Source organism: Brachyistius frenatus, unplaced genomic scaffold, assembly GCF_029030835.1.
Source record: "Brachyistius frenatus isolate BFR_SWC_R1_liver_20210118 unplaced genomic scaffold, ASM2903083v1 Contig_78, whole genome shotgun sequence".
NCBI classification, from domain to species: domain Eukaryota; kingdom Metazoa; phylum Chordata; class Actinopteri; family Embiotocidae; genus Brachyistius; species Brachyistius frenatus.
In genome coordinates, this window is record NW_027210677.1 from 1,599,786 (window position 1) to 1,624,893 (window position 25,108).

Here is a 25,108-nt window from a genome sequence, read left to right on the forward strand (position 1 = left end):
TTTTAGCTTGAACTTTTTTTTAGGATTCAGAGAGAGGTTGTAGGGAAATTGAAATACGGTCATAAAGCAGAGTTAGGGAGCAACAATTGTGTTGCTGTGGCAGGAAACTTGCATGTTTTCAGCATGCTAGCAGGTGTGCTGTCATGCTGGAGAACCAAACTGCCGTTGTAACACAGTTTGGCCAAATATTTGCCTGCAGACACCTCCGAATGTCACGGGAGAACTCAACGTTGACAGTCTGATCCTCTGGAACAATTTCACAGAGCACAAATCTGTGAAGGTCAAAGAAAACCCACCTTGATGCTCCTGACCTGATACACAAATGGCTAAAAAAAAAAACACCTCACCCGACTTATTGCTTCATTGCTGTCGGCTTCCTGAAGCATATAAAGGGTCTTCGTTACTAATATCAACAGTTTGACACAAAATTTGATGTGCCCTCTCTGCTCAGGTTTTTGATCCATTGTGAAATCGCAAATTTCACCAAAATTTATCACCAATTTATCAAGCAATGTAACAAGGGAAAACTTATTCAGAGGTTATTGCTTCCACCTGCTGCCTGCACGTTACCATGCTGCACTCTGTTCGTGTCTCTGAACTTATCCCTCCTAGTAGGTATTTTATACACACAGTTAACAACAACAACAACTAACCATAATATAATCAGAATTTTTAGATTATTTTTGAGGTTGTTGTTTTTTAAATACAACTATATATTGTTATTATTATTATTCATTTTTAAAATGGCTTTTCATGAAAAGTTTTAATATAAAAAAAAAAAAAAAACACAACAGGATAAAACTTCTTTTGAAAAATTATTAAAAAGAAAATGACGTTGTATTCAAGGAGCCCCCTGGTGGTTCATGCCAGGCTGACATCCTCCTTTCCCAGAGTGAATCTGTAGACCACATTAAATGTCCTATTAGGTGTTTAAGTAGTTGATAGAGCTGTGACGTAACCTCCATCATACTGACTGGATGGTGGCTGACATTTAATATGACTTCAGATATATAAGACATTGAAAGTCCTTAATAAGTCTTTCGGTGCTCCATCTGTGATCAGTCAAAGTCAGCAGTATATATGTGGGGACAGCCATCAGTGTTTACTGATGTGTCTCTTGAAAATGGGTCAGGTCTAAATTCAATACTATATTTGCTTACTCACTTTGACAGTTGCACACTCATCATCTCCCTTCACCCCACTCACACACAAAATACCCATATGCAGTATTTGCATGCCCACACTTCATTTGCTGGACTCCCACACAGAGAAAATATGTGGGCTACAAAAGCAAACTGTATCCAGTGTGGGTTTTGTCTTGATGACTGTTACAATTAAGCAGTTAAGGAAATAACTGTAGGCCTATATTCTCTTACATTAAACTGGTGGTAGTGGTTTAACCTGAAAGTCAACTAGCTTGTATTCCAAAGAGAGTAACCCTGATGCTGTATTGTCAGGTTCATATGTTATACATTATATTATACTGAATATTCACTGTGTCCAGTTATTCTATCAAAGTTTACCTTGAAGGAAGTCAACTTTCTAACTTCCCTGAACTACAGTACCATTTTTTTTTTGTACAGAAGGCCACACTGGTCACATTGCAATGGTTTGCCCCAATTATTAATTAATTATGTTGTGGCATCAAGATTGAATATTTTGTTTTCTTGAGATCACAAAATATGGATTTGTGAATTAGAAATCGGTCAAATTGTCTTTTTGGTGATCATTGAATAAAGTAGAAGAGATTTTAAAATGTAATCTAAAACCAGAAGAACTAAAGATTCCTCTTTGATCTAATCTAATAATGTTGTAAATAAACTGTTACATTATTATCAAAGTATAAATACCTTAATCTTGAACAACCACTGAGAGTCAAAATATCAGTTACTGTACTGTAGGCATATTTGAGGGACAGTTCAGGGATTTTCCCTGGTCTGCTTCTAGGTAGGTGGTAAGTTACAATAACTGTGTTTATGTCACATGTAAGCAAAGGAACACTGTGCTCCTGATTATCATATCACACTCTCAGGAGTTTTAAAGTTCTCAAAAGAAGACAGTTCTGTTTATGCTCAGATCCCTAAAACATTGTTTTAAACCATGTTGGTAGCTTGGCTCAAGATGATGCTCTGGTCAACCAGAAGTGGATTGAGTGGCATTCAGTTTTGAACAGACATTTATGGATGAATCCTTATGACAATTACGGTGACTTTTTTGTTTTTCAGTGAAGTGTCGTGACAACAATGGACAACAATCCCCTAAAAATGAAATGCAACCAAATACCTACAAAACTAAGCAGTACTTTGTATTTAATGCCAGTTAGCAAATGCTAAACATGAGCATGATTTTTGTTGTTGTTTATCTTAAGAAAACACTTGGTCACCAAATCATTTCTAAACGTACGGACTTATTTTTATGTCCTTTTGGGGTGGTTTGATCCAGACATCTTGGTTCCAAGGACAGGAAATCGTATTGCCCGAGCATACAATTATATTTTAGGCAATAATATTCTTCAAATGTCGGGTCAGTGCCAGGGGAAGACCTTTTCCTGTGTCAGCATTACAAACAGATGGTGTTCCCACTTTGGCATGGAGGCCTGCACAGAGATCCTGTACACACCTGGCGTTAAGGTCCGATCTGATCAGTCCCGGTGTGTTCACATCCCCAGTGGTCACCTAAAAGTACAGGTGTGAACACACCCAGGACATATTGAGATCCAATCTGCTCCGGCCACATTCAGAGGTGTGGCCACCTTCTTTTAGCAGAGTGTACACAACGTGTCCTAAATGCGTCTCCAATGAAGCTGGAAGCAAGCCTACTCAGCTGATGTCCTCTAAAATAAGCAATGCAAATAAATGCAGCTCATTTTAAAGCTGACCACGTGTGATCCAATCACGCCAGGATGAATCAGGATGGATGGCTAATGCACACGGGGTCAAAGGGAGCCCTGACTTCAATCCTAGCCAACACCTCTGGGGTGAACTGGGATGAAAAGCCCAGTTAGCCTCAGTGTTTGAACTGATTATTGCTCTCTGTTGAATGACAGAAAATATGAATTTCTGCCCAAGATGATGCAACATCCCTTTGTCTTTCCTCTATACAGCCCAGAACTTTTAAATAATATTATTCAAATCTTGCGGACAGTCATGGAAATCTCTGTGACAGGTGTGTTGGATCAAAAACTAAAGAAAATAATCCTGCACTTTGTCTATCCGTTCAACTCACTTGATTAACACAATGTTTCAGTCCTCAGATGTTCACCAGGAAGAAATGCATACAGACAAATAGCACCATGCAAACTGCATCCTATGAAGGCTGTAGGCTTTTCCCCTAGAAAAAAGGAACATCAATCATTTGTAACTCCTATTATATTCTTCTTGATAAAGAGTAAAATGCATTTGTAGCCCTGTCTTTATACAACATAGCCCCAGGTATGTATCACAGCTCTCAGGCTACAACGATTTTAAAAAAAAAATAAATAAATAAAAAGACAATTCCTTTCTCAGTTTTCTCTCTTTTTTCTTTTAACATTTTCACCTCTTGACACACACACACACACACACACACATGCACAGACCGGTGAGGCTGACCATGTGGGCGTCTCTGACCGAATAAATAGTGCTGGTATTGACAGTCTTCATTGATGAGTATTCTGATTAATGTGAAGGCTGTGTGTGTGAACGTGACACACCGGAGCTGTTTAAACAGCTGTTTCATTAGTCGCACCTTAGTTAGATGTGAAGACACGGAACTAAAAGCTTGAAAGCAGAATTAATCACATATGAGTGCCACTCATTCACTTTCATGATTTGTACTATTATTGATGCTGGTAGCGATTGAAACGTATGAAACGTGCAGCAGCAGCAGTGATGATGAAAGTGTCTGTTAAGCAGGTTTATACGGTGAAACAGCGTTAGTCGGTTTAGTAAGTCTTAAACAAAATGATAAAAAGTCTAAAAGGTAAAATAAGAGGAGCCAAAGAATAAAACTATAATATAAAATCAAAACCACAGAGAAGGTAACAGTATTGAAAATCTGGAAACCAGGTCCACTGTAAAAAAAACGTAACGTGAAATTCACAGTAATTAACTGGCAGCCATTGATAAGTAACTTACTAAATAAAATCACAGTAATTTACTGTAAATAAACCACAGTAAGTTACTTGTCAGATGCTAGTTATTTGCCAAGAAAATGATCACAGACTTCATCAGTTTAAACTTTTGAAATGTAGGCCTCCTGCTCCAATGTCAGCTGCTGTGTGTATTTTATTATTTAAATGTATATTATATCATATGACATTAGCACTGTACAATATGTAAGCGTATTTATGTCCTATATTTGCAACATTAAAAAAATACGAGTTTGGAAATGATGAGACTACAGCCAGGCTAGCAGCAGTGTGAGGCTGTGCTTTGAGCTAAATCCTGATGTTAGCATGCTAATTGTTAATATTTGTACCAAACTACATGAAAATCCATCCAACAGTTATTGAGACATTTACCCAAAACCACGGATGTGAATGTCATCATAAAGGTCAGAGGATCGTTTGAATTTATCATCTAGGAACAATGAGTATCTGAGCCAAATTTGATTGTAGTTCAACAAGATATTTCAGTAAATGACAACCTGCTGGTGGCTCTTAAGTAGCCTGGTATTACTAGACCCAAATTCACTGCTTCATCAGGGTCTGGTACATTGCATTGCCCCGTAATGGGCTTAGATTTTGGGTTAATCTGGTTGAGTGGTTGAGCAAATCGTAATGTGAACAAGGTTTCCAGGCTATCACCTCAGTAAAGATTGAAGTTGTAAGAAGCAGGCACACGGAGAAAGACTAGTGATTAAAATATCAGGATTCATCCTCTGGAAACAAGGAACATCTGCACAGAAATTCATTGCAATTCATCCCTTTTATTGAGGTATTTAAGTCCACACCAAAAAGGTGGAGCAAGTGATCAGCCTTCATTGCTATAGCCCTAAACCAAAGACTTAATGAAATGATCATCACAACAGTAATACTATATGAACTCAAAATGTGTATGATGGAACAATTAAGATGGAAATTACTGATTGTGTTTGTAATGGTTTTAGACATGTTTTTCAATCTTAAGATCAAATTGTTTAATTATATATCCATCGAACAAAAGACAAATATGAGTAATTTGGATAACTTTAGATTGCCACTCTTCAAATATATAGATGTCAGGAGTCGTTTCACTCATTTCAGAATGTTGAGCACTGAAAATACTTTGCAGTATCTATTTCTAACGTCAGTAGCAGCAAGGTCAGTGAACTCAGTAAACGATGGACTTTTCAAAAGTCTGATACCATGAAGTCCCTATTACACACACACACACACACACACACACACACACACACACACACACACACACACACACACACACACACACACACACACACACACACACACACACACACACACACAAAATGGAAAGTATATTCCACCAAAGGTTCCTAATTTCTGTTTTCTGTCTATCAACTTTCTCCACCCACAAAGGGACTTTACAAGATCAAACAGACCAGAACATGACCTGTGTGTGTGTGTGTGTGTGTGTGTGTGTGTGTGTGTGTGTGTGTGTGTGTGTGTGTGTGTGTGTGTGTGTGTGTGTGTGTGTGTGTGTGTGTGTGTGTGTGTGTGTGTGTGTGTGTGTGTGTGTGTGTGTGTGTGTGTGTGTGTGTGTGTGTGTGTGTGTGAGAGAGAGAGGCACACTTCATCAAGAGGCCACATGAGGGCATCGAATTTTCTTGGGACTATTAAACAAATTCACACAAACTCTGTATTGTTTCATTTATGAGGAAAAGGTCAAAAACATCACATGAAAAATACCATAAATTTTTGATTGAAAAGGTATTTCTGACATATTATGTCATCTAATAACAAAATAATAAAACAACCATGCTGATGGATACCAATTTGAAATATCAATAAAAATGTTCAAAATTTCACGTCTTACATGGTCTTCTGTAACCTTTATTTTTTCTGTTTATTTCCTCCTCTGCCTCTATAAATACTGGTTTCCTTTTTCCTGACTCTATAAATATCTCTCAATGACTATTGTTAACTCATCAGTGAACCAAATCGATTCTTTCCTAGAGCATAGTCAAATCAGACTGTCAGAAGTTTCCGAGCCCATACTGCACCCAGAGGAGTACATTCCTGTCCTCGGTCTCATTTGACTGTGGTTCGCTCTCTCTCTCTCTCTCTCTCTCTGTCAGCTCGGTAAGACTCGTTACTTTCCGATGATGATAATATTCCGGAATCAAAACCAAATATGGTGCATGGAGGTTGTTAAAGGGTGTTCCCCTTCTCACCGGATTCAACCTTCTATGGGTTCAGGAGCTCAACCGGAATTCCTCTTTTGATATCGGAGCGCAGTCAGATAGGTTAGAAGATACACGAGACTGTAACTGTAAAAAATGAATGAAAAATGATAAGAAAGGAGAATAAGTTAGACCTGTGTCTGCTTGTTGTGTGTGTGTTGTTGGTTTGTAGCTTTGCGGCAGTTTTGTGCTGTTTAGCAGCGGATGGAAAAAGTCGGTGTTATCTGTGGCTCTCCATTAACAAGTGATTCCCTTTGAAATCGTCACGGAGCCTCCCAGCCAATCACTGTCGGCAGCGCCTCTCCGCTCTCCGCTCTCACAGCCCTCCCACTCCATATATGGGCAATGACGTAACGGCCGCGTTCAAAAGGTTCCCCATATATACATACTAGAGGCACGGCCCCCGTTCCCGTTACTTTACACGGTTTGAAGTTTGTCACCAGAGCGCATGAAGCGCATCAGAGACACGAAGCTCATCCTCTCACACGGTGACCGACAGAAAGATGCAGTGGTGACCCCCGCTCTGCAGGGTTACACACTCTCAGCCTGTTCCTGATCAGCTTTGAAGAGACCAACAGAAAAACGACTTTTTCTTTTCTTTTCTTCACGATGACGGCTAAAACTCTGGAGAAAGTGCCGTTGAATCTCGGGGGGTTCGTGCATCCCGCAGCAGAGAGCGTGTACTCGGTGGACGACATCGCCTCCGGCATGCCGACCTCTGTGGCTATCTTCCCCAACACCGATTTAGGAGCGCATTACGACCAGCTTAATGTGGCATCAGGTAAGATGACAGTCTGAGATACTTATTCATGTTTGAAAAGTTTTCTATATCCATCCAGAAAATAATTTCCCATGCGCCTGTAGAAGAGAATAAACAGGATAATTAAATGTTTTGCTTTGAATTATCAGTTAAAAAGATTCAAACCTATGTTGAAATTTTACGCATAACGTAGTTAGAACAGTCTATGCATAATGGCGCTGAGATGCACCAGCTTTCTCTCACTTAAAGCACACTTTTTATGTCTAGTGTAAACAGTTTAATGGATGGTATTTTCTGATTTGTTCTCCTCTGCAGATGGCCTGATGGGCGCAGACATGAACGCAGAGAAACGCTCTCTGGATCTCTCCTCGTATTCCAGCGGCTTCACTCAACCAGCATCCCACCGCAACCAGACTTTCACCTACATGGGAAAGTTTTCCATTGACTCCCAGTATCCAGGTAACTGGAACCCCGAGGGAGTGATCAACATCGTCTCGGGCATCTTTAACATGGCCCAACCGCCGCCTCCTCCTCCCCCTCCCTCCTCCTCGGCGTCCTCCTCCCCGGCCTCTACAGGGTCTCCCAATCACTTCTCCAGCGGAAATTTGAGTTGCACCATGGCGGCTCAGAGCCAGGCGGAGATAGACCACCACCACCGTCTATATTCACCCCCGCCTCCGTACTCCTCCTCCGGCTGCGGGGAGGTGTACCAGGACCCCTCGGCTTTTTTGTCCACCTCCACCTGCCCCATCGCCTCCTACCCTCCACCCTCATACTCTTCACCTAAGCAGCCCGGTGGCTCAGACGCACCGGGGATTTTCCCCATCATTCCCGACTACTCTGGCTTCTTCCAGCCGGCGTGCCAGCGGGACATGCACACCGCAGGTATCCAAGATCGCAAACCTTTCGGCTCGTGTCCGCTCGATACATTCCGTGTGCCACCACCCCTGACCCCGCTGAACACTATCAGAAACTTTACACTGGGCGGTCCGGGTGGTGGTGGCCCTGAGGGAGGGCCGCCCAGGATCCCCTCTGCGTACAGCCCCCAGAACCTGCCCCTGAGGCCGATCCTGCGGCCCAGAAAGTACCCAAACAGACCGAGCAAGACGCCCATCCACGAGCGGCCGTACCCCTGTCCGGCGGAGGGCTGCGACCGCCGGTTCTCGCGCTCAGACGAACTGACCAGACACATCCGCATCCACACTGGACACAAACCGTTCCAGTGCCGCATCTGCATGCGCAACTTCAGTCGCAGCGACCATCTGACCACACACATCCGCACGCACACGGGGGAGAAGCCCTTCGCCTGCGACTTCTGCGGCCGCAAGTTCGCTCGGAGTGACGAGAGGAAGAGACACACTAAAATTCACCTGAGGCAGAAGGAGAGGAAGTCTTCCACTGTTTCCTCCTCGTCCTCCTCATCGTCCAGCAGCTCCGGGATGGAGCGGTCATCAGGCGGCCTCAGCGTAACCAACGGGATCTGTTCATAGAGCACCATGGCAGCGTGACGCACACTAACCCCCAAAAAGAAAAGGATGATCAGATAGTTATTCTGAAACTGTTGGGAACTGAACATAGCAGCATAATCCCCATAATGGGAATAAACAAGAATTTGTGTCCAGTCGTGCGCAATTAAGCACATGCACCAATTCCTGCTGCAGATCTGACAGAAAAATGCACTTTGCCTGCACAGTCTACTGAACATAGAAGTAAATATAGCCATCAATTCATACGAATTTACAAGGGATTTTTTTTTTTTTTTTTAAATATCGTCAACACTTACTGAGCGCGCAGCCTGCGTGTGTAATGTGAAATAACTGCAATAACGTTTCAAAGAAATATAACAATCTTAAGTTATTTAATTGACAAAGAATTCATATTAACATGTTTGTTGATAACTGTGTTTCCCCTTTAGTGCCTTGGTTTGTGTCAATTTGTACACTGACTGATTCAAGGACGCGTCTAATGCAATGTATATTTGTCATTTAATATGTAAAGTTGGAAGACATTCTATTTTTGTACTCATTTCGTCTGGTGTAACTCCAAATGTTCAGCGTTGTGGCTTGTTGACGTGTAAATATGTTGAACTCATACTGACTTGACATTTTGTTGTGACGTGTGTTTTGAGACTTTATTAAATATATGAGGATGATAAACACAGCCTGCATCATGAGATTGGTTTATTACTCAGAACGAAAGTGCAATACAGGCCACGGTGCGTTCACGGACACCATGAATGCCTGGGTTGCAATCGGCCAATGATATTCTTTAATTTGCATTTATATAAAAGACGTGTTGATATTGGAAAATGTATTAGGTAAATTCCATGTTGCGTCACCAAAGACATCTATGAGTCAGAATTTGTACCCACTCATTTTTTTAAGTCGTCACATCAGGTTCAAGCGAGCCAAGAAAGCCAGGCCGCGCTTTGTCACAGCGCAGGTGGAAAATGCAGAGTGTCAAGCGCATCTCCAGGCAAAATATTGTAACGGCCTGGGTGACATGTTAGATTAACTGTTCAAAGGGTTAGTGTTCATTCTTGTTATTGCTGTATTTGGATAAATTGTGAGACCTGTCAGTCATCCCTGTACCTATGACAGTGAACAGTGTGGGACAGCCGCCTGTGATTGGCCAGGAAACAAGGGGGGGGGGGGTGTCCTGTTTCTCCTCGCTGCTTGTTAGAGGGAGTTCACGTGTGTGCGAGCGAGACATGCTACCGGTAAGACTTAGCCGTTGTGTTGGCGTTGGCTCCGGCCCACGGTAGCCTGTATATGGGTCCGAATAAAGTTCTAGCAAACCGGGTACCGTCTGGCGGCTTCCTTAAGTAGGGAAGCTACAATATGTTACAGAAACCAACTATTAACCTCGTGATGAGTCAAGATGCCTTTGGCTTTCTCTGACTTTATATTCTGAGAAATATAGATTCCACTTCGTTTGGCTTTCATATACAATATCACTCTAACAGAGACTGATTGAGGCACTAAAGTCTTGTATTTATAAGATAAGACAGTGTCAGTACTTGCTACTTTTTTCTCCTGAGTCCGTTTGACACAGCTGTTGCAGCTGAAAAATGTCATAAGAATACGTCAAAGTAACATTAATTAATCAATGGTATGTACTGTAATTGTATTCAGATCCACTCGTGCACTAATGATTGAGCAGTGATATTAAAAACCTTTTAATTTACACATTCACACAGTTGTCGTTTTTTGCCAGCCGTCTTTCCTGCATTTGACATCTGCAGTTGTGTTACTTATATTTTGGATTTCAGAACCCTTCAGATTTTCACATTTTTCTGCATAGATATGACCTAAAAAATCAGAAGTCCTAAAAGTAGATCAAGAGAACCCAGTTAAATAACTATTAGTTTGTATTATATTGAGACCAAACTATTATAGGCTACTTTATTGATTGAGGAAAATGATCCAATATTACATACCAGTATCTATGAGTGGCCAAAGTATATGAACCTCAAAGGATTAGCAGTTCATTTGAAGGTGGAATTAGAGTCAGGTGTTTTCAGTCATTGTGATGACGAGCAGGTGCGAGTGGGCGTCCTGTTTTATTTAATGAAGAGGGATCCATCCAAGTCTGATCCTCATGACACAAAGTTTGTGTAAGTGTGTTATGGCAGGAACAAAATCAATTTCTAAAGAGCTTAGAAAAAAGTTTATAATGCTGTTCAGGCTGGAAAACGTTACAAAATCATCTCTGAACGGTTTGGACTCCTCTAGTCGGACAGACTGTGTACAAATGGAAGAAATTGAAGACCATTGTTACCTTCCCCAGGAATGGTCAACCAACAACAGTCACTCCCATGTAAAGGAAGAGTAACTTCTGAGTGACTGAAGGATTTTCTCACACTGGATAATGTTAATATTCATCTGGAGAACACTGAACAACAATAACATGTATGGCAGGGTTACAAGAAGTGTGTCACAGCTTTCCAAAAGAACATCGCTGCTCAACTGCAGTTTACCGAAAATCACATGCAAGTCGGAAGACTTTTGGAAAAATGTTTTAGGGATGGATGAGACAAGAATGAACACTTTCTAGTTTAAATGAGAAGTTATCTTTGGGAAAAGGAAATCACTGCATTCCATCATAAGAACCGTATCCCATCTGTGAAACATGGTGGTGGTAGTATAATGGTTTGGACCTGTTTTCATCTATGTGGGCCGGGATGGCTTGCCATCAATGATGGAACAATACATTCTGAGTTATACCAATGATTTTTTTAAAGGAGAATATTGGACATTTGTCCATGAACTGAATCTCAAGAGAAAGTGCATCAGGCAGCAGAACAACAACCATAAACACACAAGTCGATCAACCAAAGAAGAATGAAAAGAAAAATAAAGTTAATGTTTTGGAATGGCCAAGTCAAAGTTCTGACCTTAATTCAATTCAATTCATCCATTATCTATACCCGCTTTATCCTGAACAGGGTCATGGGGGGGGGGGGCTGGAGCCTATCCCAGCTCACTTAGGGCAAAGGCAGGGTTCACCCTGGACAGATCACCAGTCCATCCCAGGGCCACATAGAGACAGACGGAAACAAAGGCCATTCACGCTCTCATTCACACCTAAGGGCAATTTCTAGAACCACCAATTAACTGGAGGTGCATGTTTTTGGATGGTGGGAGGAAGCTGGAGAACCCGGAGAGAACCCACGCAAGCTCAGGGAGGACATGCAAACTCCACACAGAAAGGCCCAGGACCGGATTTGAACCCCGAACCTTTTTGCTGTGAGGTGAAAATGTAACCACTGCACCACTGTGCTGCCTCAATTCAATTCAATTCAATTTTATTTTATTTTATTTATATAGTACCAAATCACAACACAGGTCATTTCATGGCACACTGAAGTCCTTACAGCAGAACTTTACAGCATCATACAGAGGAGCCCAACAATTCAGCAATTCCCACATAAGCTAGGAGAGAAAAGGACAGCATAGACATACGAAACATGAAATGTTGGTGGGGCCAACAATCACAGAGCGAGACATGCAGCTTCATGACGGGACATCTGCAAAAGAAAGAACAGAAACTACGCGAGCGAAGGAACTGAATGGAGACAACAGACAATAAGCAAATACTATGTGTGGCATAAGGGAGTGTTTATCCCTCTCTGGGCCTTCGTGTCATCCCTTAATTACAAGGCCATCACTAGCCAATCACATGGGCGGGCATCATATAAATGCAGAGAGGACTCCCTTAGCTCCACCTGACGTCAAACGTGTGCCCTACTTCCGGTCTGCCCGACTTCCGCCGCTGTTACAGGTATGCGAGTGCTGCCATTGTTTTAGTCAGTCGTGCGTTTCTGGTGTTACATTTTCTGGTTGTGATTTTTGTAGACGATCTCTTAGGCTCCCCTCATCCTGCACAGGTGACTCACCTGCGGGTCAGTGTCAGTAGGCCTCGATTACTCCTGATTTATTTTATTATGGTGTCACGTCTTGTTTACAGAGCTGCCGGTAGTAGCGCTACATGCCCTCCTCTCCTCGGCTGGAGCGGACAAACGTTCCCTGATCGGTAGGTGATTTCATGGTGCTAGTTCATACATTTTAGTGTTTATTATTATTATTATTATTATTTTATTAATTTGATGTTCATCCTGTGTCACGTGGAATTTTGTCAGAAAGTGGCTACAGCTCACCTCCTCACGTTTAAGGACGCTGCTGTTTTGCCTACCGGGTGTTTTCCCTACCGGGCTTCGCCGTACCCTGCGCAGCTTTTGTCTACAGTGCCTGATGCTGCTCAACTACCGGGCTTCGCTTGCTCTGGTCAGCACTGCGCCCCTGCTTGGTGTCGTTTCATTTCAGCGTCACGCTGTTGTTTAATTACATTGTGTCCCTTCTGGATGATCAGCTAACTTGAGTTATTTTGTTTGTTTGGTTTTCTATTTCGTTAATTTTCTTTCTGCTCCCTGTCTCTGTAGGAGCTGCAGGGCCTAAGGTGGTGGGGTTGGTGCCTCCTGGTGTTGGTGTCTCCCTTCCTGTGCTGTGTGGTTTGGTGCACCCCTGGCTCTGAACCCTCACGTGTGCTTGCGTGTGTGATTTTGTGCCCAAGTGTGATCGGGGTGCCTCCTCTTTTTGGGGTTTTCACCTCTAGTGGTCCGCCCCTAGGTGTCAAGGATGATGTGGTTCTATAAGATCTCTGTCAAGGATGATGTGGTTCTATAAGATCTGTCAGGATGATGTGGTTCTATAAGATTGGTCAGGATGATGTGGTTCTATAAGATCGGTCAGGATGATGTGGTTCTATAAGATCTGTCAGGATGATGTGGTTCTATAAGATCTGTCAGGATGATGTGGTTCTATAAGATCTGTCAGGATGATGTGGTTCTATAAGATCTGTCAGGATGATGTGGTTCTATAAGATCGATCAGGATGATGTGGTTCTATAAGATCGTTCAGGATGATGTGGTTCTATAAGATCTGTCAGGATGATGTGGTTCTATAAGATCTGTCAGGATGATGTGGTTCTATAAGATCGATCAGGATGATGTGGTTCTATAAGATCTGTCAGGATGATGTGGTTCTATAAGATCTGTCAGGATGATGTGGTTCTATAAGATCGATCAGGATGATGTGGTTCTATAAGATCGATCAGGATGATGTGGTTCTATAAGATCGATCAGGATGATGTGGTTCTATAAGATCGGTCAGGATGATGTGGTTCTATAAGATCTGTCAGGATGATGTGGTTCTATAAGATCTCTGTCAGGATGATGTGGTTCTATGAGATCTCTGTCAGGATGATGTGGTTCTATGAGATCTCGTCAGGATGATGTGGTTCTATGAGATCTGTCAGACTGATGTGCAGGACTGATGTGCAGGACTGATGTGCAGGATGGGGTCACCCTGAAAGCCACTCATGATTGTGTGTTATATGTTATGTTATATTGGATAAATTTCCTCACTAAATCAAAGCATCATATTTTGTTGTCATTTATTTAATTGGGTCATCTTTGTCTACATTTCAGATTTGTGTAAGAATGTTTTATTTAATATTTATGCAGATATATATACATTGTAGGAAATTCTTTAAGGTTTGCCCTCGGAGGGTAAGATACACGGACACGCAGAGGTTTCTGGGGAGTAAAATGCCTATATGGTTCTGTATAAGTGCCTCTGAGTGACACTTACTAAACATTGTTTATTCATTAATTTTCTTTTAGCCCTCTGAGGTGTTATGAACAACCGAAAAAGTATTTATCTGATAGATTAATTTTTTTAGCTGAGGCTTTAGGTTTGAAGGAACCAAACCACCAACAATGTTTTACTTGTGAACTATTTAAGATGTTACATAACATTACAAATGCACACATATTCAAATGGCTCAGAGATCCAAGGCAACGATGCAACAATTGTTTCCAAAAAATATGAAAGACATAACTATCATTTCCAGATCAATGGAATACAACAGAAAAGTCCAAATGTAGGTGGTTTTTTTTTTTTTTTTTTAAATGATCTTGAGATACATGTTGTATGCAACTTGAAGGTTAATCAATATCTGATAGTGTCATTATTATCAGATGTCCTTTGATTGAGTGGTGCAGCCTGTGGATGATGAGTCAAAGTGTGAAATTGTGTGTTGCTCAAGCTCTGAGCAAAATGTAATATTTTAGTAAATATAGCACTGACAGGAAACATCAATTACAACATCCACAGTGAAAATAAAATATCTTCGGAGTTGTAGTTTTCTTACAGAAGTAACCTACAAGTTTGATTCAAAAGGAAAACAAGCACATTTCTCAAAGCTCCAGACTTTAGCTTTAAGAAGTTACATCTTGATTCTTCTGACGCCAACTTGACCACAAAAACAAATGAGCAGTCCTGCAGAGAATCATGGACTTCACAAAGACCAGCTCTGTTATTGTGCCACCCCCACCCCCCGCACCCCCACCAACCAGTGACACTTAGACTTTGTCAGTTTTCATGTTTCCTGATGGTCCTTGAACACAGCTGCACCTGCACTTCCCTTACTGCCCTGTTCAGTTGGAGGTTTGGTGTTGTGCCTGATGATGAATCCTGGAAGATTTCAGTGTAACAACTGTTACAGTTGTTGTTACAACTTAGTGTAAAACTGTAAAATATCATTTCACTTTCAGCTTAAAATTGTTTCTTAACATTTAAAACTTTGACAAAAAGTAACTTTCACTCCTCATTCTGTGTCTTGATTAGACATCCCTTGTTGTTTTACCCTGTACCATAGATTACTACATTTAGATACTTTCATTTATCCAAAGGCTGAGGTGGCTGCTTGATATTGCAATTCTATTTAAGCTTAATTAAACTGGTCTGGTGAGTAATATTTCATCTTGTTTATTTGCTACCAATGTGTTAGTTTATTCATCTCCTTAAGTAGTTATTTGAACTTCAACAAGTCGCTTTAAGATGACTAATGAGGTCCGTTGTGTCTGTAAAGAATCACTTGAACTTAGAGTTGCAGCTTAGCACAAAGACAACAAGTGAGGCTGCTGCTGGTGACTGGGTGTCATTCTAAGTGTACAGTGAGCAAAATCCAATACTTCATTATGATTATTATCATGAAATATCACGGTAAGAAACGCAGGACTTTTCTTCAAGACACACAGCAGTGGGGGTGCCATTCACTCAGTGTCCTTTAGGAGGCACACTTCCATGGTATTGCCACGAGTTTTTTAGTCATACAAATTTACTTGCATATAGACCAACAAAGGAGTCCATTTATTTGTTGTTGAGTTTAAAAAATTCTATTATTGATTTGGTTGTAATAAACAAAGTCTAGAAGGTCCTGCATATCTTATTAACACTTAATGTAAATGAAGTAAGTTTTAAGGTTTTAACTCTCAAAAAATGATTTTGATTTACATATTCTGAACTAACTTGAAAAAAAATAAACACAAACTTAACACATTATACATTAAGTTAATACATATAAGATGTGTTGTTTTCACTAAATCCCTGTGATGTTTTACAGTGATTGTTGGACTCAGAGCAGTGAACAGTTATATAAAGGGAAAATATGTCACATATCTGACATCTCTACTAACGGCTGCCAACAAATGCCTTTTCTTGTTCAAGCCACACCACAAATATCCCCCACACTGATATACTGGTCCGATAGACTTTACACTGGAAATTGAGGATAATTGCTTATAATATGAGGCACAGCCACTGACCTGACGGGCAGGGTCACTGTTACCTCAGAGACAAGTCTTCTCACCCTCTAAAGCACGAGTATGTGTGAACAAGCATACAACATACTAACATTATATTGAAATATGTTTTACATAAACAAAGACTTTAGAAATGACCCAGTGTGGCAAGCAACAAAAGAATCCAGAGAGCTGTAGTCAATAACATGAAGCATATACCTATATATATATATATAGCATATATAGTTATAAGAAGGCTTTCCACCAGTGTAAAAAGAAAATGCTTCCAGCAGATATTCATACGAACATTTAACTTTACAAAAATTTAAGTGAGAATCACAACCAAATAATTAGGTCCTGCCACAAATCCTGTATTGTACTGGAGTGTGGGAGAAGGGTTGGCCTGTCTGGACAATGACCTCTCTTCTCTTCTCTTAAAAAAAACAACAACCTCCGTCTGGATCAGGCTGTTTATGGGTCATAATGTGGAAGAGAATCCGCTCTCCGTCTGTTTTCATGGACAGTTTTAATGGTTTTATTGTACTTTGTGCCTATTTAATTTAGTATTTTCTCAGGTCTTAAACAGAACATATCAAGTAGGCTACTGGGCTTGGGCTTGTCCTTGACCCGAGAAACACACTCGAGGGGAAAACCTTTTCTGAATGACTGGTTCTCGTTGGGTTAGATGTGATGTTAAGTAGCTGGAGAAGCTATTATCTGGACATAAGTCATATTCTAAGAAGATCTCACTACTGTGAGCCCTGAGACAAAGGGACAGCCATGGATGACATCATGGGATTTAGGGGAATCTATCAGAATATAATATCCATAATCTTGTTTCCGTTAGTGTATAATCACCTGAACATGTGAATCCAGTTTTCATTACCTTGGAATGAGTCTTACATAGAGAGCAGGTTTGAGCTCAAACCAAGTACAGGCTTCAGTGAGGCCACTTTAAATTCTCTTACATTTTTGGAGGGGGGTGGTGGTGGTGGTGGGTTATGACCCATAAACAGTCTTGGTCAGAAACAAATTCAATAAATGAGGATTGAGGAACAATTTAGATGAAATTAGATTCATAGATAGCCAGTGAGTTGCACAGATAGATGTGTGTCTTAAGTCACATTCAGACTATATATCTGAAATACAAACATTTGTTCCCTTCTTGAGGTCAATGCGAGGTCAATGTGATGGTGGCGAGTTTGTAAAGATTTAGTCATGTCATCAACAAGTCAAAACAATCCATTAACAGCAGATGTGATAGTTATGATGGTTTTACGCACACAATAAACACACGGATGGCTTCTGTCCAACGACATAGTGGTACTTAGTGAAAAATAAACATATTTGTACGGCATGTACATCTTGTATTTGTATAAAGCTGCATTCACTGCAACAGCTGCAGTTTGATTATAGAAATACTCCCGAGTGGGTCTATGCCTCCGTTAAACACTTAAGTTGAAGTTTACATATAAACTCGTATAGATGTTGCTGCCAAGAAGCTATAAACTCCAAAATGTGGATGATGGACGGTCAACCCAAAAAACATAATGGCTTCGGCTATCGCTGGCGCGTTGGCATAAACATGGTGGTGGTACCTCCCTTTCTGCTATGCAGCCAAGATGGCGATTGTTTAGGAGAAGTGTTCAGTGTTCCAAACTTAATTTAATAAACCAGGATGAGCACACCATCCAGGTACTTATAGTGCACTGAATGTTTCCAGACTTGACACATGTAATTGCACTTATGCCCCCCAAATGGTAAATGTAAGTACGCAAGTTCGAGATTCAAGACAGCAATAAATTCATGCAGTGCAAATGAGAGCTGGCGGTGAAACCACCAAGCTGCCGGTAAGGGAATCCATGGAGCCAAAGGCTCTTTGCAGCTGGCCTGTAGCGGCCCCATGCTGGTATTGGACTTCACTTTTTGGGCCCAGAAGTTACATCATTTTTTTTGTACAGTTCATTACATTAATTTTTAAAGATAAACTCTGGAGTTGTTTGGTAAAAATTGACTGATTGCCTTCCGTAGTTTTGAGCTATGACTTGTTTAGTTTGTATATGTACGCTTGTATTATGTGTACAGTGTCTTTTGGACGCCAAAATCAAATAATGATTTCATCCAAGAGTTTCTGATTGAAAGTATGATGACATTTTCATTCTCTGGGATTTTTATGTTCATGTCTCTTGTGTTATACATTTTTCAGTTTGATGTTCCCTGCTTTATTTTGAAAGTATCTGTTCCTGTCCTCTCGTTTTTATGGTCCCTTGTGTTTGTATTTGGCATTCCCTCGTGTTCTCCCACCAGAGGTCTCCAGTCTGTTTCTCCATCATCAGTCACCTGCCTGCCACACCCACCTCACCTGCTTTCAGTTCCCTGATCGGACCCAGCTGCAGCCACTAACCAGTATATATTCTCCCAGACTCCATTCCCTGATTGTCAGTCGGTTGTGTTCTGTGGGTTCCCTGGTTTACCTGATCCTGTCTGTGGACATTCCTCTGAAGTTCATTTGTATGTTATTGTTATTGTTATTGTTGTTGAAGCTTTTATTTTATTTTTAGATCAGCTGTGCCGTTCGTTGTTTTTCCTGAATCTGTCCCAGGTTTTTTTTTTTATGTTTGATAAACCCCATCATTAGAATATGATTAAAAACTCACTGACTGTGATTAATTTCCAGATACACTACTGTCAAGGTTATATCATGAACCAGCCATGTCTGGAGTTTGGCAGACATTTCCATGTTGGTTAGTTTAGGCATGAGGAGTAAGAGGAAGAAGATCACAATCATAGTAACGAGTTTCAGTAGTTTGGTAGAATTCACAGTTAATGTTTTTTTTTTTCTACAGCTAAGTTAGATTGTATGAAACAAGCAGCTCTGTTTTAGCAAGAAAATAGCCACAGCTTAACTGTACAGGCCCATCTAAGCCATTTGGAATATTTAGTCTGGTTTGTGTTGCCATTAGCTGCATAAGGGTTCATTTGAAGTTCTCAAACAAGGTCAGTCCACCTGGTCTGTTGGCTACTAAATATTGCTTCAGTGGTGGATAGCTAGATCACCAACTATGATCAGCAAACTAAACATATTACCACTGTCAGGAAGGTCGTACAGAGATGTATGGTTATATGGTTATAAGCTAAGACTGGACCGACTGTCGTGCCGTCCTGATTGACGGGCTCGCCAAGTATGATAAAGGACGAGCATTATTCGTTAGCATCCTCATCTGTTTTATTCTTCCACATACATTCAACATCAAAGTCACAGGAGGATCGACACGTAGACCTGTGTGGTGTGTCAAATGGAGGACAAAGGAAAGTCGAGAAATGAGCTAAAGTAACATACAGTGGCATATAGATGGGAATGATACAGTGTTTAAGCTTAAATGTAAAAAGGAAGGAAATAAAATGTTTTGGTTCTCCATTTTTAACAATTCTTTTCATTCTGTGATTTCAGTGAACGTCAGTAAAATAAATTACATCACAGAACACGTAGAAATCACTGGACATTAGATTTTTTTTTTTTATCCCACAACTTTACCTTTCCTGTTCAGGAAGCATGTTATCTGGAATAAGTCAAAAGGCACAAAAAGAAAATAAAGTGTATATATAATATATATTCTTCTTTTGGAAGAAGAAATGATTGTATACAATAAAAATGACATTCTTGATAAGTATACATTCAATATTCACATGTAAGGCAGGTAAAACCAGAGTTACGGGCAGCGGCGTTAAGACGTGTCACGATGTAGACGTCCTCTGCACCGCGGAGAAAACCATAACATGGAAAAAGCTTTCTGAGCCTCGGAGATCCTAACGACACCCACCGGTCACACGTTTGGCTGAGAGCAGTCATGAGCGTATGAGAATATGAACTCCTCCTAGTAGTGACGGGGACATTTAAGGGTTGTAGAAGGCAGTTCGGTGGTCCTAATACTGGGCGAGGGGTCCGAGTTCACGCCCCTGTGTCTGCAAGCCCCCCCCCCCCGCTCTGCTATAGTGTCCTTGAGCAAGGTATTCAATACTTTGAGTTCCAAGTAATCTTCTGAACGCAAAGGGGACAAAACTAAATGTCCCCCTGTGGATGAATAGAGATCAGAATATGATGTCTGTGTAGTGTAGTTGCTCTCAGCAGGTTTCCTTCAGACAGAGACGGCCGGGCCTGGATACGGCTCGCCACCACACCAGAAGTCCTCCGGTTGAGGGACTTCAAGCAGCCATGCCTCCTCCTCCTCCTCTTCCTCTTCTTTCTCTTTGGTCTCTCCCTGCTGATCCTCGGTGCTCTGAGCATCTGTTCCTTCCTCTGCCGCGGTTTGCAGGAGTTTGTAATAGTGACAGTCGCGCCCGTCGTCTGGATTGTACGGCGGCGCCAGGATATCCAGGAAAGCAGCGGGCCCCTCCACCGCATCGATCTGGTGGAGGTTGTCCCGCACAGGACTGAGGAGGCACGGCCCACTGGTCTCCGAGTACTCGGCGACCGAGCGGAGCGTGGATCGCCTCACGGAGGCCGTCTGCAGCGGGGTCAGCGGGGGGTCAAAACGTGGCAGGATGCTGCTCACCGTCAGGTCGTCCTCCCGCTTGTCGAAACAGCGGACGCTCACCTTCCCGTAGAGGACCTGGACGAGAAACACGAGGCAGTTAGGAAGGAAAATACTGCTGACGCAACAATAAATAAGTTTCTTACTATTACTATCACCTGAGATTCTACCACCGAACATAGGTGCACGCTGCAGGACGATACTATGATTAAATTTAACTCCTCTAAGTGGTTACTCTACATCGAAGATGATTATTAAGTCCCAGACGGAGCTGATCTGTGACCAAGGAAACTTAAATAAGTTTTAAAAGTCATCATCATAATTTTTTTTCGGAGATTGCTACATTCATCATGCTGGGAACCCTCTCATGTTTTTTAATTTGTTTTTGTTATACTCCTTCTGTTCTGCACCTGCTGCCGGTTGGGAATGAATGTTTACACCATCCACCTTCTTCGCTTCATCGTAACACAACACAGGACGACCCGAGTTCACAGCAGGTCGTCACAGAAACATCTCAATAAACCTGTGCAGTGTGAATTTACTCCGTTCATATCAAAGGTGCAGCTGGTGATTCTTAGACACATGATACGGTGTAACGTAGTCCCACTGCTCAGGAGAACTCATTACCACACTGAAATGTCTAAACACACCGATAGTGGGCCAAATAGTAAATTGAGGTTTAAATGTTTTTGTTGTAGCAAACATACGTTTTTTTGTTTTGTTTTGTTTTAAGGAGAAACTGTTCTGATTATTTTCACACTGGGAGCAATATTATATATATATTTATATAATATTATATAATACTGAGACCAAAATATGCTTCGCTTCGGGGACCGCATGAAGTCTTTTTTTTGCCAAAGCGAGATGACACAGGGCCTGTTTTTATGGGTTCTTAGGAGAAACACTTGGCATTCCCAGAAGCACTAATAAAGCCAAGAACAAACCTTTATGACAAACGAGAGACTGAAATGAATCCAGAAGAAAAAGGCATGGAGAGCTTTTTTTCTACCAATTCTGTTTCCGAAACATCTCAACTCTAACGGTCACATTTAGTCCAGTGCTACATTTATTCCTATGACAGAATATTGCTGCACTAGTTGGAGGTCTGATAACACAATGTGAGCACATAACAAAGTAACAAAGCTGTTAAAAGACTGTGTCTACAATACGTGCACACAAAATCTACTCATAACGCCAGCCCCAGTTTAGTTTACTTTGTACTTCACCGACACACATTTTCCCCCACTGTTTGGTACTGGGCCCGAAAGGTTCTCCATCCTCGGTCTTAGATGGAACCTCAGTCAAAACCGGGTTTTAGAGGTCCAGTGTGTAGCTTTCAGGGGTACCAATTGTCAAAAACGAGACATAATATTCACAATAATGCTTTCATTTGCGTAAAATAACCTGAAAGCAAGAATCTTTATTTTCTTTTGTGACCCTCAAATGAGCCCTTCATATCTAAATAGGGAGCGGGTCCTCCTCCACGGGACGTGCTGTGTTTCTGTCCCTTCTGGGCTCCTGTAGAAACATGGCAAACCAAACTGTTGCTCCAGAGAGGGTCTTCAGAGGGTTTTTTTGTAAGTGTCAATAGACTCTCTTAAAAGCTGGGAAGGAGACTGCAACCCCACCCCTGGGTGACACTAAATCCTACACACTAGCTACTTTAACCAAAGTGAGTGAAGTGTTTTAATATATTACTTCCATTTGTCTGTGTGTTAAGTAATTAACAGGCAAAAAAACAAAGAGAAGGGTAATTAAAAGTAAATCCTAAACAATAGTTACATACATATATTGATTTATTTATTTTAATCAAGATGTAGTGTGTAAAATTGCAGTAATGTACTTGCAAAGGTAAAGCATAATATAACACAATTTTAAAACTTGTTTGCCCAACCCTGCTGGGTACATTTGAGTGAGGACCACCTGAAAAGTTTTATATATATATATATATATATATATAATGCGCAAAAGACCTGGAGCATCCCGTTCATGCCCGGGTGGTCGTGCAGCGGTATGGAGGCACCGGTCCTCAGCAGGAACACCCCCATGCTGAACACCTCCGTCTCGCAGATGTGCATGTAGGTGACCGCGGGGTTGTGGGGCCCCGGTGCCCCGGAGCTCAGCTTGGTTTTCCGGGGAGCGATTTTGAGGTCGGCAGCCCTGACGGAGGTCACTAAGGAGATCAGTTCACTCAGTTTATCCGCCACGACTTTATTCTCCCCGTTGGCCGAAGACATCAGTCCTTTGTAGGTGAGGTAGGCTTGCTTCGCGATGTTTTGAATAAGAGGAGTTTTGTTGTCCCGCGGCATTGTGGCTGTGGAATCAAACTAACGGTTATCGTGTGTCTGTGGCACTGCTCCGACCGCCAAATCAACTTCTTAAAACCCCTACAAATCTTCCATTGTCACCAAATTCATTCCGAAGTTTGTCGGTCCACGCTCCAAAAACACAATATTTACAATTTCTATAAATCAAAAATGTAATTCATGATGATATTGTCTGCTTTCACGCCTGGATACGAGCCTCCCTTCTGTCATTTTCCGCCGTCTCGCCTCCTCGTCCGCGCTCACGGAGCATGCGCAAGAAACGAAACGCAGTCTGGGATATTGAGTTTGATAAAAAATATAACAGTGGTGTAATTCACGTTAAGATGAACTGTGAATCACTGCGTCATTCGATCATGTTTTATAAAAGAAACTGGTGTCCACGTGTGGTAGATTAATGGATGTAGTAATGTTGCCCAAACGATGATAAAAGAATAAACCTGAACTGCATTGACACTACATTTCCCAGAGGTCCCGGGGATGCAACAGCTTGCAGAGGGAAAGGCCAGACAGGCCATTGAACTTTTCGCAGTCCTGCCCCTTACAACATCACAGCCTCCATCACTGCTTCGAGATGCTGTCAACTCACTTTCTTTTCACTTTACAACTACTCAGAATTATATTTTATGAGTTTTATTTCCAGAGCTTGAGACCACATTATGCATTTATTTACTCAAAATGTTGGGGTTGCATTCACACAGTTCTCACCATATAGATCATTAACCCCAGAGGCATATAGGCCTAACAAACACAGAGTAGAGACACATGTTGCTGCGGATTTGGTCAGTGCAGTTTTTATTATGCAATGTGCACCACAAATTAATAGTCTATCTTTCAGTTATTGGGCACAAAACATGATTTTATCTGCTCAGTTTTGATAGTTACAGTTCCTCTTTGCAAAGTTTCAGCTCTATGTAATCCTGTGCTCATCACATGGAATGGACTTCTTAAAGGAAAGCTACAACACATTTGAACTTGTGTTTTATTCTTATTTGCAAGTCCATCAGTGTAATCGATGCTTCAGTCAAACATTCACAGTAAATGATGGAAAATTGTGTGAACCCTTATGTCTAATTATCTTCAACATCAACAAAAGCTAATTGGAGTCTTGAGCTACGGTGACACTCAAAGATTTTCAGATTGCTATTCACAAGAAGCAGCTGCTGATGGGAACCATGCCTCACAAAAACAAGATCTCAGAATACGTGTCTGTAAGACTTGGAGAGGGTTAGTAATCTCAAAGAGTTTAGATGTTCATCGGTTCACAGGTACACACACAATATGCAGAATGCTCACAGTGTAGAAGAAGCCCAGAATAATAGCTGAAGATGTAACGCTAAACGTTTGCTACGTGTACGCCAAGTGTTCGCCCTACTTTGGAAGACTTTTGAAAAACGCTGCTGTTTTAGTTTGAAACTTACCGGGCAGCATTGTGACGATGCAGACATCTGTACGTTTGCTCCAGAGTTATCAGTAATGATGTTTCCTTCCCTGATTAGTCACAGCTATTAAATTCTGCCTATTATGATGCTACTACAGCCTACATGTGCGGGGGAAAGGTATTATTCAATGATTTGTAATGATACTGGTATTCAGCGGGCTGAAGTGGTGTCTACTCAGAGCACTCAGGATCTCATTAGCAACCTGTGCTGAACACACGGTACGCCACAATGCTTGGGAGCAACTTGCTGGACACACAACCACTAGTTAAATCTACTGAATACAACAGGAAGGGAAATATTTTTGGAATGTACGAGAGTTGTGCGACTGCATGTTCAGTTCATGAATGTGTCAAGTGTCAAATGATATACTTCCTCAAGGCGAGTTTGTGGATTACTTCTGAAACTTTGCTGAGATACATGCGTAGACAGAGGTTGTTTTCCTTTTAAAACTGAGTTTTACGAGAAACATGGAGCCTTTGAAGGACTCATTGGAGCGGTTGATGTCTCTGTTCATGAGTCTAACATATGCAGATCTTCTAACAAGCATGGTGGAGGAAGGAAGGAGA

At 41.4% G+C, this 25,108-nt stretch overlaps 2 protein-coding genes and 1 long non-coding RNA gene across 3 annotated transcripts; 2 read left to right on the plus strand and 1 right to left on the minus strand.

The window, feature by feature from the left end:
* The first annotated feature begins 6,760 nt into the window (after positions 1 to 6,760).
* On the plus strand, positions 6,761 to 9,241 carry egr2b (early growth response 2b). Its single transcript, XM_069708753.1, has 2 exons — positions 6,761 to 7,120; positions 7,415 to 9,241. The coding sequence occupies exons 1-2, from the start codon at positions 6,949 to 6,951 to the stop codon at positions 8,587 to 8,589; spliced, it is 1,347 nt and encodes a 448-aa protein (XP_069564854.1). The 5' UTR covers positions 6,761 to 6,948; the 3' UTR covers positions 8,590 to 9,241.
* Positions 9,242 to 12,480: 3,239 nt separating this feature from the next.
* LOC138626874 (uncharacterized) lies at positions 12,481 to 13,222 on the plus strand. The gene is made up of 3 exons (XR_011311328.1): positions 12,481 to 12,634; positions 12,741 to 12,885; positions 13,041 to 13,222. It is a non-coding gene; the product is annotated as an uncharacterized lncRNA (long non-coding RNA).
* Positions 13,223 to 19,451: 6,229 nt separating this feature from the next.
* adoa (2-aminoethanethiol (cysteamine) dioxygenase a) lies at positions 19,452 to 23,326 on the minus strand. Its single transcript, XM_069708836.1, has 2 exons — positions 22,750 to 23,326; positions 19,452 to 20,854 (listed from the first exon to the last, which is right to left on the minus strand). The coding sequence occupies exons 1-2, from the start codon at positions 23,083 to 23,085 to the stop codon at positions 20,381 to 20,383; spliced, it is 810 nt and encodes a 269-aa protein (XP_069564937.1). The 5' UTR covers positions 23,086 to 23,326; the 3' UTR covers positions 19,452 to 20,380.
* Positions 23,327 to 25,108: the final 1,782 nt, after the last annotated feature.

Coding starts and splice junctions, on each gene's coding strand:
- egr2b (XM_069708753.1), top strand. CDS start 6,949: ATGACGGCTAAAACTCTGGAGAAAGTGCCGTTGAATCTCGGGGGGTTC. Junction 7,121..7,414: donor CCAGCTTAATGTGGCATCAG/GTAAGATGACAG, acceptor TCTCCTCTGCAG/ATGGCCTGATGGGCGCAGAC.
- adoa (XM_069708836.1), bottom strand. CDS start 23,085: ATGCCGCGGGACAACAAAACTCCTCTTATTCAAAACATCGCGAAGCAA. Junction 20,855..22,749: donor GCATGAACGGGATGCTCCAG/GTCTTTTGCGCA, acceptor TTTCTCGTCCAG/GTCCTCTACGGGAAGGTGAG.